The sequence below is a fragment of the Ruditapes philippinarum genome, unplaced genomic scaffold (assembly GCF_026571515.1).
Source record: "Ruditapes philippinarum isolate M1 unplaced genomic scaffold, ASM2657151v2 ctg5090_1_1_1_1, whole genome shotgun sequence".
NCBI classification, from domain to species: domain Eukaryota; kingdom Metazoa; phylum Mollusca; class Bivalvia; order Venerida; family Veneridae; genus Ruditapes; species Ruditapes philippinarum.
The window spans coordinates 92,513-106,228 of NW_026855009.1; the positions used below are offsets into that span (position 1 = coordinate 92,513).

The 13,716-nt window shown below is 34.4% G+C and overlaps 1 protein-coding gene across 1 annotated transcript; it reads left to right on the plus strand.

Annotated features, from left to right (window-relative positions):
• Positions 1-321: 321 nt before the first annotated feature.
• On the plus strand, positions 322-13,506 carry LOC132741821 (uncharacterized). Its single transcript, XM_060730083.1, has 8 exons — positions 322-596; positions 3,285-3,474; positions 4,106-4,209; positions 4,706-4,831; positions 7,650-7,832; positions 12,113-12,237; positions 12,694-12,826; positions 13,490-13,506. The coding sequence occupies exons 1-8, from the start codon at positions 536-538 to the stop codon at positions 13,504-13,506; spliced, it is 939 nt and encodes a 312-aa protein (XP_060586066.1). The 5' UTR covers positions 322-535.
• The last annotated feature ends 210 nt before the right edge of the window (positions 13,507-13,716 follow it).

Consider the following 13,716-nt stretch of genomic DNA (forward strand, 5'->3'; position numbering starts at 1 on the left):
TTGTTGTTGTTGTTGTTGTTTGGCCATATACTTTGCTAAAATAATCTTTTTTGTACCTATCGCTATCAATCACGCATAATATCTAAAGCAAGTATGACTTTAAAAATACAATAAATCAATACGAATGAAAAACAAAAGAAAAAAATCTTATTTGTATGTTTTATGTAACTACGGTTATTTTTAGTCATCAAAGGTTACTCCCAAGATTAAAATATCTGATAGACTGTATGTACACGGTGAATTGTAAATCATTAATCCCTTTCATAAACTAGTCATTAAGATAAATGAATTAAAAAAAGAAACGAGTATTCGATTTCAACCGATTTTCACTTTATAAACAATACAAAGTTTAGCCGTACCGTCCCGTAAATGAAACGCCTGGCAGTTTAAAACAATGACGGGGTGAATCGATAAATGCCGTGTCCGAACATATCCAAATTGTGTTTGAAAATTTGATTTGAAGCAATGGAAAACAATAGTTCATACAAGACAATTAAACAATGAATTTCAATTATAGGAGAAAATCGAATTTAGGATGGATTTAAGTTTAGTGATTTTATTTATTATTAATTTTATACAGCATTTAATATTAGAAGGTATGTATATGCATTTTTTTATTTATTCATTTTTTTATTTTGTTTTTATTAGTTTATTTTTTCATTTATCGTCACATTTATTTTCGACAAATCTCATGTTCTGTCTTTTTCGTACATCTGAAATATTCAGAATATCCTATAATCTTTCATTATAGAATTTTAATGTCTAAGTTTATGAATAAATGCAGAAAAAATGTAAATGTCATTGTAGTATTTTAATTTCTAGTTTAAGAAACCAATGCAGAAAAGAAAATCGTTCAAATAATGATGAAATTTCAAAGTTGGGGAGATAAATAGCAATAACATAGTCTAAAATATCGGTCTATAATCAACTACCATAGAATATTTCAATGCATTTTTAAACGTTTTGATTAAATTGAAGTTGGGTCTAATGAAGTTAGCAAATTTTCATTTCTATCAACGACATATGACTCTTTTATAACATATAACATAATCTGCTAATATGGTTTTTATTTCTTTTAATGATTCTTTATATACGGTTCATACTTTTTGATAATGGGAACGTTGGTGGAACTGTTTAAGTGCCATTTTTTCTCTTTTCTTTGTGTTTGTTATTGTTCATTAATTTCTATGAGTAATAATTCAATAACTTCAAAATCTTACAAAACGAATGCAATATACGATAGGCATATAACATATTATACATTTATTGGTATATGTACACTATTTGTTTTATTCTATCTTGTTGTCATTATTGGTGTTTTATTATAACTGTTGTTGTTGTTGTTGTTTTTTGTTGTTGTTTTTTTGTTTGTTTTTTGCTGCTCGTTTATTTCAAAGACTTTTAAATAATTTGCATCTTACAAAAACAATGCAGTATTCATATTGATATTGATATTTTTATTACCTATATACATGTATTTATGTTTTTAAGTGCAGACGGATTTGGGATTAATCTCAACTAAGATTAAAATGTTTTTCTTTTATTCTATTAATCGCTCTTATAAGGTACAGTGCGACTAAACATCAGAAATTAATCCTTGATATAAGTTTGTGTAAAATTAAATTTAAAAAATCTTAGACCACTTCTAATCGAATAAAAAACATTGACTTCCACGTTTTGTTAAGGATGCTCTGCGAATGCACGTTATTTTGGTGGCAAAAACATATTATTAAATAGTTTTACCATAAAACAGGAGCATTTTTAAACAATAAAAATAATTCTGTTATAGATATAAAATACCATATTTCAGGTTAATGTCAATCGCATTTTGTTTGCGATATAATACAAAATATGCCGGTATATACATGTATGTATGTATTGTTTACAACGCGACGTATTAATTCAAATTCTTTATTTTCCGGTTTCTCCCATTCACAAACGAAAACAAAGAAAACAACTTTTCAAAAAACATATATTTTTTAATGACACAAATAGTTTATTGAAATAATATTTAGTAGAAAACCCAGGTTTAAAGGCCGGGTAATTAAAATCGACGTTTGCTTGTGTTTTACCTGTTAATAAATAATAGACTATAGGATATCCATGAAGCTGTATGAAAATCAATTAGTTTTTATCCACAAACTTTTGTTCAGAATCGATTTGGTCTATGGATAATTTAAATGTTTAAATTGTGCATGATCTGCAGTATTATGAATAGAAATGTCGGTTGAAATGAATCTCTGTAACCGCTGTAATAAGTTCTTTACAGACGTTAACCCATACTCAAGTCCATTAATCATTAGACTGAATTAATTGTGCTGCATTAGGTTTGAACAAGGAGGGTACCTAGTTGTTCAAATCTTATAAGACCTAGTTGAAACCTTATGGTAGCAAGCAAGTGTCTGGTGGTGCACAATTAATCCTAGTTAAAATCTAGTGGTACCAACCTGGTACCAAGTGTTGCATAGAATTTTGTACCTTTTTTGAAACCTAGTTGCACAAAGCTAGTACCACGTGTTGCATAGCTGTACCTTTTTGAAACCAAGCTAGTACCCTGTGTTGCATAGCTGTACCTTTTTGAAACCAAGCTAGTACCCTGTGTTGCATAGCTGTACCTTTTTGAAACCAAGCTAGTACCCGGTGTTGCATAGCTGTACCTTTTTGAAACCAAGCTAGTACCCTGTGTTGCATAGCTGTACCTTTTTGAAACCAAGCTAGTACCCTGTGTTGCATAGCTGTACCTTTTTGAAACCAAGCTAGTACCCTGTGTTGCCATAGCTGTACCTTTTTGAAACCAAGCTAGTACCCTGTGTTGCATAGTTGTACATTTGTGAAACCTATTGACAAAAATCTGGTGCCCAATGTTGCGTAGCTGTACCTTTTTGAAACCTATTGACAATAAGCTAGTGCCCAGTGTTGCATAGCTGTACCTTTTTGAAACCTAGTGGCACCAAGCTAGTATACATTTTTGTACAGCTGTACCTTTTTGAAACCTCCTGGCAAAACATAATACCCAGTGGTGCATAGTTGTGCCTTGTGGAAACCAAGTGGCACCAACCTAGTACACATGACTGCAAACATGTCGTTCTTTTTAGTTGAAACTTTGTTGTCACCTAGTGATTCAAAGAAAGTACCTAGTGGTACAGGTACTTATTGGCACCTTTTGATACTTTTATGGTTTCTAGATGGTTCAAATCGATTCTAGCTAGTACTGTATTTGATATATCCAGTGAAAATGACAAATCACCTAAAATGATTCTATTTTATTGCGTTATTTTAAATAGTCAATGGCGACTGCACGTGGCCAACAGAATTCAATTCCAACCAATGGCATGACAGTTCAAGAGGCATTCTCACATTTGGCACAAAGTCAATGCAGGGATGGACGTTTCAACCTACATCTACATTGACTGTTAACTCCTGGGATTGTGTTTCTGTCTCAACATACAGTACAGACGGACGAATTCTTTTAATGTAAGTATCATGATTATTGTAGAAATAAATTCCAAAATTCCGGTTAATCAGTTTAATTAAGTATTTTTTTATTCAACTAACAATATCAGAATCGTACAAGAAACCAATTCCTTACATTATATTTAGTATACACGTCTATTTGAATTTTTGATACGTGTATTAATACACGGGTATGTTTTAAAGGCCAATCTAAACATTACCTCTTACATTATAAGTCGTTACGCTGTTTGAAGCTATTCTTCCAAGCTTTTGAGATATGATTTTATTTATAAAATCGATAATGATGATTATGATGTTGATGATGATTATGATGATGAAGAAGATGATGATGATGATACTTAACATTATGATAATGTTTGATGATGATGATGATGATGATGATGACGATAACGATGATGATACTGAATATAATGATGATTTTAATGGTGATGTTCATGATGATGATGATGATGATGATGATGATGATGATGATGATGATGATTATTATTATTATTATTATTATTATTATTATTATTATTATTATATATTATATTATTTATTATATTATTATTTTAGATTGTAAACAAAACAATTAGAAAGCAAAATACAACCTGTACACTTTCATAAAAAGTATTCTTTTATTTTTTTTCAGAACATCCCAACCTTTTAGCTTATTTTCAACAAATTACTACGCCTATTTATGTATAACTGTCACCAAGATTACCGAGTCATCCTACAGTTACTATATCAATCATGGTTTGTTTTTTATTCTATATTTATTATATTTAGAAATAGTTATCATTCATTCAAACACCCGCAAGTCACGTCTAGTCAGGGTACTCCCAAAGAACAACGAGAATTAGACGAACCCTGCTTTGAGCTTACGATATTCGCTAATTGAATACTTTTTTTTGTTTTGGGAGATAATCCTTTTTAATAAACTTTTTCATTACACATATTTTTTATATTTTTTATTTTATTATTATTATTGTTGTTGCACTTTTAAGATACACATTGAAAATGTTCAGCTTTAAAATACCGATGTTCATTAATTCTGCCATGAGCACCTGAGTAGAACCACGTTTTCGAACTCGCATTGATGAGAGCCATGTGACCACTCTGTCACGAAAGGGGCCACAACAATATGTTAATTATATACATGTTAATTATAAAAACTATAAGCTGTTTAATAGCGTTATGTATATAGTGGTTTATTTTTGATATTACGAAATAATCTCTGTTTAATTTACAGAGATACAACATAATGTAAATTTTGAACGTGCATTTATCTACCCAGCAAACAATTTAACTGACCATAACACAATATGTTCGAACTCTGGGGCATCCGGCGGGGAATATCAAATGCTGGTAAAAGAAGGTAATTTAAAAACCATAGGAATTCGAGAACGGGACCGCAGATTGCGGCGTATATTTTCGATCTTGTAACGGTTTTTAAATACGTTTCTGCTACATCTAAATATCTTTTAGTAGTATCCGAGTGTATGGACTCAAAAAATATATTATCAATTGAACCCAATCTGTCTCTTTTGAAATTGGTCAAATTTTACGGTATTATAAAAAAAGACAAGGAGTGACATCCACCATTTGCCGCAACGTTTTCGGCATGAGTTTTTCCCCTTTGGCTACAATTGATTACTATTTTTTCAGAATTTTGTTCCCGTTATTTTTGTCAACTATCAGGTATCGTCCGGATATAACGTTAACGGTTTGTACACGTGTTGCCATGTATAGGCGGCATTATAACGGGCGTATTCGTGTATTGATTTGTTAAAAAGGAGAAAACAGACACTTTAGTAATATGGTCCAACTGATTTTGTCTAACTGAAAAAAGGAACATTTAAACATGATCCACAGACAAATATTTTAGGCACTCATCTCGTATTCATTACTAGGAAAATTAAAACAAAAATCAAGCATATCAAGGGGGGTAACTTACGCCGAACGTTGCGGCAAATGGCGGATGTCACTCCTTTTCTTTTTTCAATATACCGTATATTTGACTGATTTTTAAATTAGCAGATTATATTTAATTGAGATTAGATAATTAAAGACCACCCGCTCGCATAATATGAAAAGATATTCAAAGGTCGGACAAACAATATGTAAAGCCGGTACGGATTCGGATTTATGCGCCGCAATATGCGGTCCTGTTCCAGAGTTCCTATGGTAAAAACTTTATAATCAATGCCCCAAACATTAAAACAAAATTGCAAATTATACAGTTAAGTATACAGTTAAATGTGTCAAAGAAAGAGCACGTCTTTCATTTTTGTGTCGCCACTACTCCGTAGGGATCACTTCTCCGTCGTCTGTCTGTCCGTCTGTCTGTCTGTCTGTCTGTCCGTCCGTCCGTCACAAAACTTGTCCGGACTACTGCTCATAAACTACTGGTGCAATTTCATCCAAACTTTACAGGAATGATCAGTATCAAGTCTAGTTTTGCATATTGTCAGCATTTTCCGGTTCAATGATTTTTGTCAGAGTTATGGCCCTTTAATAATTTTTAATTTTAAAGTTTGTCCGGACTACTTCTCTGATACCACTAATGCAATTTCAATGAAACTTTACAGGATTGATTTGTAGCTCAAGTCCTTGCGCAAATTGCACTGGTTTTCCGGTTGAATGATTTTTGGCCGAGTTATGGCCCTTTGATAAAAAGGTGTTTTTTTCTATGTGTTGCCAGATACACAAAAGCTTGTCCGGACTACTCCTCATAAACTACTGGTGCAATTTCATCCAAACTTTACAGGAATGATCAGAACCAAGTCTAGTTGTGCAATTGTCAGCATTTTCCAGTTCAATGATTTTTGTCAGAATTATGGCCCTTTAATAATTTTTATTTTTAAAGTTTGTTCGGACTACTTCTCTTATACCACTTATGCAATTTCAATGAAACTTTACAGGATTGATCTGTAGCTCAAGTTCTTGCGCATATTGCACTGGTTTTCCGGTTGAATGATTTTTGGCCCAGTTATGGCCCTTTGTTAAAAAGGTGTTTTTTTTTCAGTGTGTTACCAGATACACAATAGCTTTTCCGGACTACTCCTCATAAACTACTGGTGCAATTTTATCCAAACTTTACAGGAATGATCAGTACCAAGTCTAGTTGTGCACTGTCCGTCTGGCTGTCACAAAATTTGTCCCAACATGAAATTGGCCATCATGAGGCGGCACATGTGATTACTGATCGCTCTTGTTTATTTTATAAGATTACTAAATTGAAATGATTCAATTGTATTATGGCAGTTTCGACTTTAAAAGTGAATTGGTCTACATTAAACACGGTTTATGACAAGTATAACGAATATAGAAACGAACAATAGAAATGTATCATCTGCATATTCCTATAAAATATTGCATGAAAAAATGTTGATAAAGTTTTAAGATATACATAATAAACATTTTTATTTTAAATACTGCAATTTCATTGTAGAAAAGAAATATTATCTGTTACATAGATATGATTATGTAATATCGGATTATGTTTTTCTGCAGTTGCCACCAAAAACGATATAAAATTAAAGTATTGTTATCGTATTACAGACTTTCCAATATAGAACAATTCACTTTAATTCAAATTAAACATTTTTGGAATTCTGCATCATAGAAACTATGATGTTTTTTTATCAATTTCCGTGAGAAAAAGCTATTACAACAATATATGCTAATTCAATTTTTATACATGATACAAAATATGAATAATCCCATGGTCATGGTGAAAGGTGTGCCAACAGAAAAAATCCAATCGTAAAACAAAAATATTCTTTTAGAAAAATATTTCCATAAGAAACAATAACCCGCAGATTAAAGTTTTCTTAAACTTTAATATTCAAGAAAAAATATTCCAATTAAAACATACGTTTTATTATGAAAAGTTATTCCGCAAGGAAAATCTCTAAAGGGAGAGTAATTTCACCAATTTTATTCATCCCTTGGCAAAAGTTTTTTCTAAGCAGAAACTTTTCACTTGCAAAAAAATGTTTTATTTGATAATCAAAATACATTTGTACACTCATAAAGCAAAATATATTGCACAATCATTCATAATTGTTTCAAAGAACGTTATTTTAGCACATAGAATTTCAATGCCCGTAGTTTTGTCTTTTTGACAAGACAAGGTCGTTATTTTCATATATTTCAAGTTAATGTCCAGAGATATTTTTTCTTATTTTCAGGGAGTGAATTTGCAGCAAAGGTCCACTGTCCATGGCACTTTTTAGGTCAGTATGGATATACGCATACTACTTCCGATGCTGTGACAACGTGTGATCAATCTTCCTCTAAAATTAGCACGTGTACAAATACGCAGCATATGAAATTTGATTACATCGCATGTGCCACGAAGGTTGCCTATTCAGGTAGGATATATGGATATTTTGTGTGTGTGTGTGTGTGTGTGTGTGTGTGAAAACGTATATTTTTCGTGACAGTCATACGGGTGCATGTGAAAGAAATCTCACGTTTGTTCTAACACAAGAAAGTTATATTCACTACGCAATGCATTACAATAAGTCTGCCTAAATTTTATGCTTTAAACACTTTTTCCTACAGTTTTTATGTAATTGTGTTGAAACAACCAGTTTTTCGTTACATTGTCCATTAAATTACATAAAACATATTTTTTCGGCCGTAGACGGTTTGTTTCCATAATGATATTTTGCGTTAATAGAACACCCAGAAATAAATGAGGGACGGCGAAACATGGTCGTACATCTTGTATGTGAGAAGTTAGCAGTGAACAGTGAGCTAAGCAAAAAGGCATTTCAATTTATATAGGGAAGGCAATGATCTGCTGTAATGCTCAGCTGTTTTGGGCATCTAGCAGGGCATTCCTAAATATAGTGTAAAAATGCTCTGCTGCAATACTCAGCTGTCTTGGCAATCTAGCAGAGCATTCCTAGCTTTAGTGAAAAAATGCTCTGTTGGAATGCTCAGCTGGCTAGCTAAGCTGGCTAGGCAATCTAGCAGGGCATTACTAAATATAGTGTAAAAATGCTCTGCTGGAATGCTAAGCTGGCTAGGCAATCTAGCAGGGCATTACTAAATATAGTGTAAAAATGCTCTGCTGGAATGCTAAGCTGGCTAGGCAATCTAGCAGGACATTACTAAATACAGTGTAAAAATGCTCTGCAGGAATGCTAAGCTGGCTAGGCAATCTAGCAGAGCATTACTAAATATAGTGTAAAATGCTCTGCTGGAATGCTAACCTGGCTAGGCAATCTAGCAGGGCATTACTAAATATAGTGAACAAATGCTTTTCTGGAATGCTAAGCTGGCTAGGCAATCTAGCAGAGCATTACTAAATATAGTGTAAATATGCTCTGCTGGAATGCTAAGCTGGCCAGGCAATCTAGCAGGACATTCCTAAATATAGTATAAAAATGCTCTGGTGGAATGCTAAGCTGGCTAGGCAATCTAGCAGGACATTCCTAAATATAGTGTAAAAATGCTCTGCTGGAATGCTAAGCTGGCTAGGCAATCTAGCAGAGCATAACTAAATAAAGTGTTAAAATGCTCTGCAGGAATGCTCAGCTGGCTAGGCACTATAGCAGAGCATTCCTTAATATAGTGCAAAATGCTCTGGTGGAATGCTCAGCTGGCTAGGCAATCTAGCAGAGCATTACTAGATATAGTGTAAAAATACTCTTCTGGAATGCTCAGCTGGCTAAGCACTATAGCAGAGCATTCCGTTATATAGTGAAAAAATGCTCTGGTGGAATGCTCAGCTGGCTAGGCAATCTAGCAGGGCATTACTAAATATGGTGTTAAAATGCTCTGGTGGAATGCTAAGCTGGCTAGGCAATCTAGCAGGGCATTCCGAAATATAGTTAAAAAATGCTCTGGTTGAATGCTCAGTTGGCAGACTGATTCTGAGTTCCAGGATTTATTGTTGCCAAAGTTTTATTGACATTTTCGACTTCTAGGCAATTCTGAGGCACTCGCAGACTTTCAGGAATTTTCGGTGCCAATAGAAATTATGATATTTTTGACTTTTAAGAGACTATTTCATTGTCCTGCGACTTTTTGAAGGACACTCGCAGACTTTCAGGAATTTTGGTGCCAATGCTGATATTGACAATTAAGACTTCTAGGGACCCTCAAGAGTCCATTTTAGTCGTCTGCGACTGATTCTTGGACACTCGCAGACTTTCAGGAATGGTTGGTGCCAATGGAAATAATCATATTTTTGACTTCTAAGGACCTTTAAGAGTCCATTTCATTAGCCTGCAGCGTATTGTTGGACACTCGCAGACTTTCAGGAAAGTTTGGTGCCAATAGAGATAATGACAATTTTTACTTCTAGGGACCCGCCAGAGTCCATTTTTATGGTCTGCGACTGATTCTGAGACATTCTCAGACTTTCAGGAATCTCTGGTGCCAATGGAGATAATGACATTTTTGACTTCTAGCGACCCACCAGAGTTCATTTCGCTGGTCTGCGATTGATTTTGGGACACTTGCAGACTTTCAGGAATTTTGATGCCAATGGAGATAATGACATTTCTGACTTTTAGGGAACCGCCAGAGTACATTTCTTGGGTCTGCGACTGATTCCTTGAGACTCGCAGACTTTCAGGATGTTTAGTGCCATTGCAGATCATGCTTTTTTTACTTTTAAGGACCCCTTAGTCATAAGCAGAGCATTTTTACCCTAAAATGTCATTATCTGCATTAGCACCAAAAATTCCTGAAAGTCTGCAAGTGCCCAATAATCAGTCGCAGACCAACGAAATATACTCTGGATGGTCAAAAATATCATAAATTGTGATTATCTCTATTGGCACCAACAATTCCTGAAAGTCTGTGACTGTCCAAGATTAAGTCGCAGACCAAAAAAATGGACCCTGGATGGTCCCTAGAAGTAAAAAATGTCATTATCTGCCTTGACATAAAAAATTCCTGAAAGTCTGTGAGTGCCTCAGAATCAGTCGCAGACCAAAAAAATGGATTCAGAAAGGTCCCAATAAGTCAGAAATATCATTTTCTGCATTGACACCAAATTCCTGAAAGTCTGCGAGTGACTCAGAATCAGTCGCAGACCAACGAAATAGACTCAGGAGGGTCCTTTTGGAGTAAAAATGTCATTATCTCCATTGGCACCGAAAATTTCTGAAAATCTGCGATTCAGAAAGGTCCTAAAAATTCACAAATGTCATTATCTGCATTAACACCAAAAATTCCTGAAAGTCTGCGATCGTCCCAGAATCAGTCGGAGACCAAAGAAATAGACACTTGAGGGTCCCGTAGAAGTCAAAAATGTCATTATCTGCATTGGCATTAAATATTTCAGAAAGTCTACGAGTGCCAAATAATCAGTTGCAGACCAACGAAATTTATACTTTTTTTAAGAATGCCCTGCTAGTTTGCCTAGACAGCTCAGCATTCCGGCAGAACATTTTTACACTAATTTTCAGAATGCTTTGCTGGATTGCCTAGCCAGCTGAGCATTTTTAACACTATATTTAGGAATGCCCTGCTAGATTGATTAGCTAGCTGAGCATACCAGCAGAGCATTTTTCGCACTATATTTTGGAACGCTCTGCTAGATTGCTTAGCCAGCTGAGCATAACAACAGAGCATTTTACACTATATTTAGGAATGCTCTGCTGGATTGCCTAGCCAGCTGAGCATTTTTAACACTATATTTAGGAATGCCCTTCTAGATTGCCTAGCCAGCTGAGCGATTAAGCAGAGCATTTTTACACTATATTTTGGAATGTCCCGCTAAATTGCTTAGCCAGCTAAGCATAACAGCAGAGCATTTTTACACTATATTTTGGAATGCCCCGCTAGATTGCTTAGCCAGCTGTGCATACCAGCAGATCATGTTTGCACTATATTTTGGAATGTCCCGCTAGATTGCATAGCCAGCTGAGCATAACAGCAAAGCATTTTTACACAATATTTTGGAATGCCCCGCTAGATTGCTTAGGCAGCTGAGCATAACAGCAGAGCTTTTTACAATATATTTTGGAATGCCCCGCTAGATATTGCATAGCCAGCTGAGCATAACAGCAGAGCATTTTTTACACGTATATTTGGAATGCCCCGCTAGATTTGCTTAGCCAAGCTGAGCATAACAGCAGAGCATTTTTACACTATATTTTGGCATGCCCCGCTAGATTGCTTAGCCAGTCCTGAGTATAACAGCAGAGCTTTTTACACTATATTTTGGAATGCCCTGCTAGATTGCTTAGCCAGCTGAGTATAAACAGCAGAGTATTTTTAACACTATATTTAGGAATGCCCTGCTAGATTGCCTAGCCAGCTGAGCATACCAGCAGAGCATTTTTACGCTATATTTGTTGGGAACGCCTCGCTAGATTGCCCTAGCCAGCTGAGCATACCAGCAGAGCATTTTTTACACTTTGTTTAGTAATGGCCTGCTAGATTGCTTACCCAGCTGAGCATACGAGCAAAGCATTTCTACACTTTATTTTGGAATGCTCTGCTAGATTGCTTACCCAGCTGAACATAACAGCAGATCATTGATTTCCCTATATAAATCGTAATGCCTTTTTGCTTAGCTCACTGTTAACTGCTAACTTCTCACATACAAAATCTTATGAAATCAAATAATACTTCTTGTTGTTAATTTTGGCCATAATGTAAATATTCTTCTGTGCTAATATTTCAGTGTCGGACACATTGTGGTGCATTAACAATGTTGTAGAAGGGGAAACGAACTATGTCATGGTCTTCAATGGCAACGATGCCAGCTCTCTTATTGATAACCAATCTATTTATAGATTTACATGCATAGTAAACAACATTATTATATGTATAGTTTTCATACATGAATTTTCTCTAACCGATTTATTAACGTTTGTCATCTAAAAAATATCTTCGCATATCGAAAGTTATATCACAAATTTAAAGGGGCAATCAATCTAACTTAAGTTCAGATCTACTTTTCTATGTAGATCTGTTGACGACCGTATATGTTTTGCCTTCTTTATAATTTCCCCGAGAAAGCTATTTTTAGCCATGCAATCAAACTGGTTTTTACAGATAGGCATTAGAATTCATTAAGGTGAAACCGGAAATTCGTGAAGTTGAAATCGTGTATTCATGCAGTTGAAATCGTGAATTCATGAAGTTAAAATCGGGAAATTCATGAAGCTGAAATGTCCCCCATATGTTTTTCGTACTTAACAACTTTTTGCTGGTATGTTCTGCAAATCATTAGTTAATTATTCCATCGCTTCTTTTTTCCAGGCGGTCTCAGGTGACGTCACAAAAGCCTCTGTCTCACCTAGATATTGCCAAAAGGATCAAACACCTGCACTGTTCCCAAGGACATCATCCGGACAAACCATAGGAGCTTTACTCTCATTTGCCCCTGCTTCGTGTAGGATTTTTAAATTTACAATTTATAACTGTATTGCTTTTACATATGATATGTTAGTTAAATTTTTAGGGCCTGGAGAGTGCTAAATATGGCATGACAAATCCTGTTTTAACGACTTGTTCATCTAATCTGCTAACATTGTTCGTCTGCTAACATTGTTCGTCTCCTCCTCGTCTGTCAATATTGTTCGTCTGCTAACATTGTTCGTCTGCCAACATATTAATACGCAGACACGGCAGATAAATAGAGAAAGGAAAATTTCTTTTAGGTGTCCTGTTTTGCCTTTCATTTCATCAGGTTTTTGTCTTGGCTGGGCAAAACAAGATTATATTATAAACGACAAATTTTCACGACACAAGAAATAAATGTAAATGTACTTGACATTAATCTGCATCCGGATAAAATGTGAAAGCCCAAACTATTTTGGCCACAATGATCAATGCGAAAGTTACAAAGTTGTATTAAAGGAATAATTTGTAAAACATAACGCAGAGATAATGTTTTAGATACTGTAATATTTTTAATCATACTTTTAAAATCTAATTCATTTAAAGCCAGAAAAGTATTTTGAATTATCAAATTGTTTTTATTTATGTTATAATTTTATATTCATTTCTAATATGCATAATATTATCATTTTTATTTTGTTTTTTGTTTTTTCAGTAACCTGTCGTAAGTAGTTATACAGTTTAGAAACGTTTATAAACTGCACCTATTTTCGAACTTGTCTGTTAGATTATGTTTAAATTTTGAAATTGATGCGACGTGTGGCATTTTTGGTCGCGAACAGATTTGTTGACTACTTGCTTTCTTGTCAAATAATGATGGAAATATCTATTTTGAAATGTGTGTGAGCAACAATATTTCAAGTTTTATGTTAAAAAACAACG

What these genes read in the sequence shown, in the direction of transcription:
- LOC132741821 (XM_060730083.1), top strand. Translation starts at nt 536, where the DNA reads ATGGATTTAAGTTTAGTGATTTTATTTATTATTAATTTTATACAGCAT. An exon ending in GACGGACGAATTCTTTTAAT is followed by an intron (nt 3,475 to 4,105) that starts GTAAGTATCATG and finishes ATTTTTTTTCAG; the next exon opens with AACATCCCAACCTTTTAGCT. An exon ending in CAGTTACTATATCAATCATG is followed by an intron (nt 4,210 to 4,705) that starts GTTTGTTTTTTA and finishes TTTAATTTACAG; the next exon opens with AGATACAACATAATGTAAAT.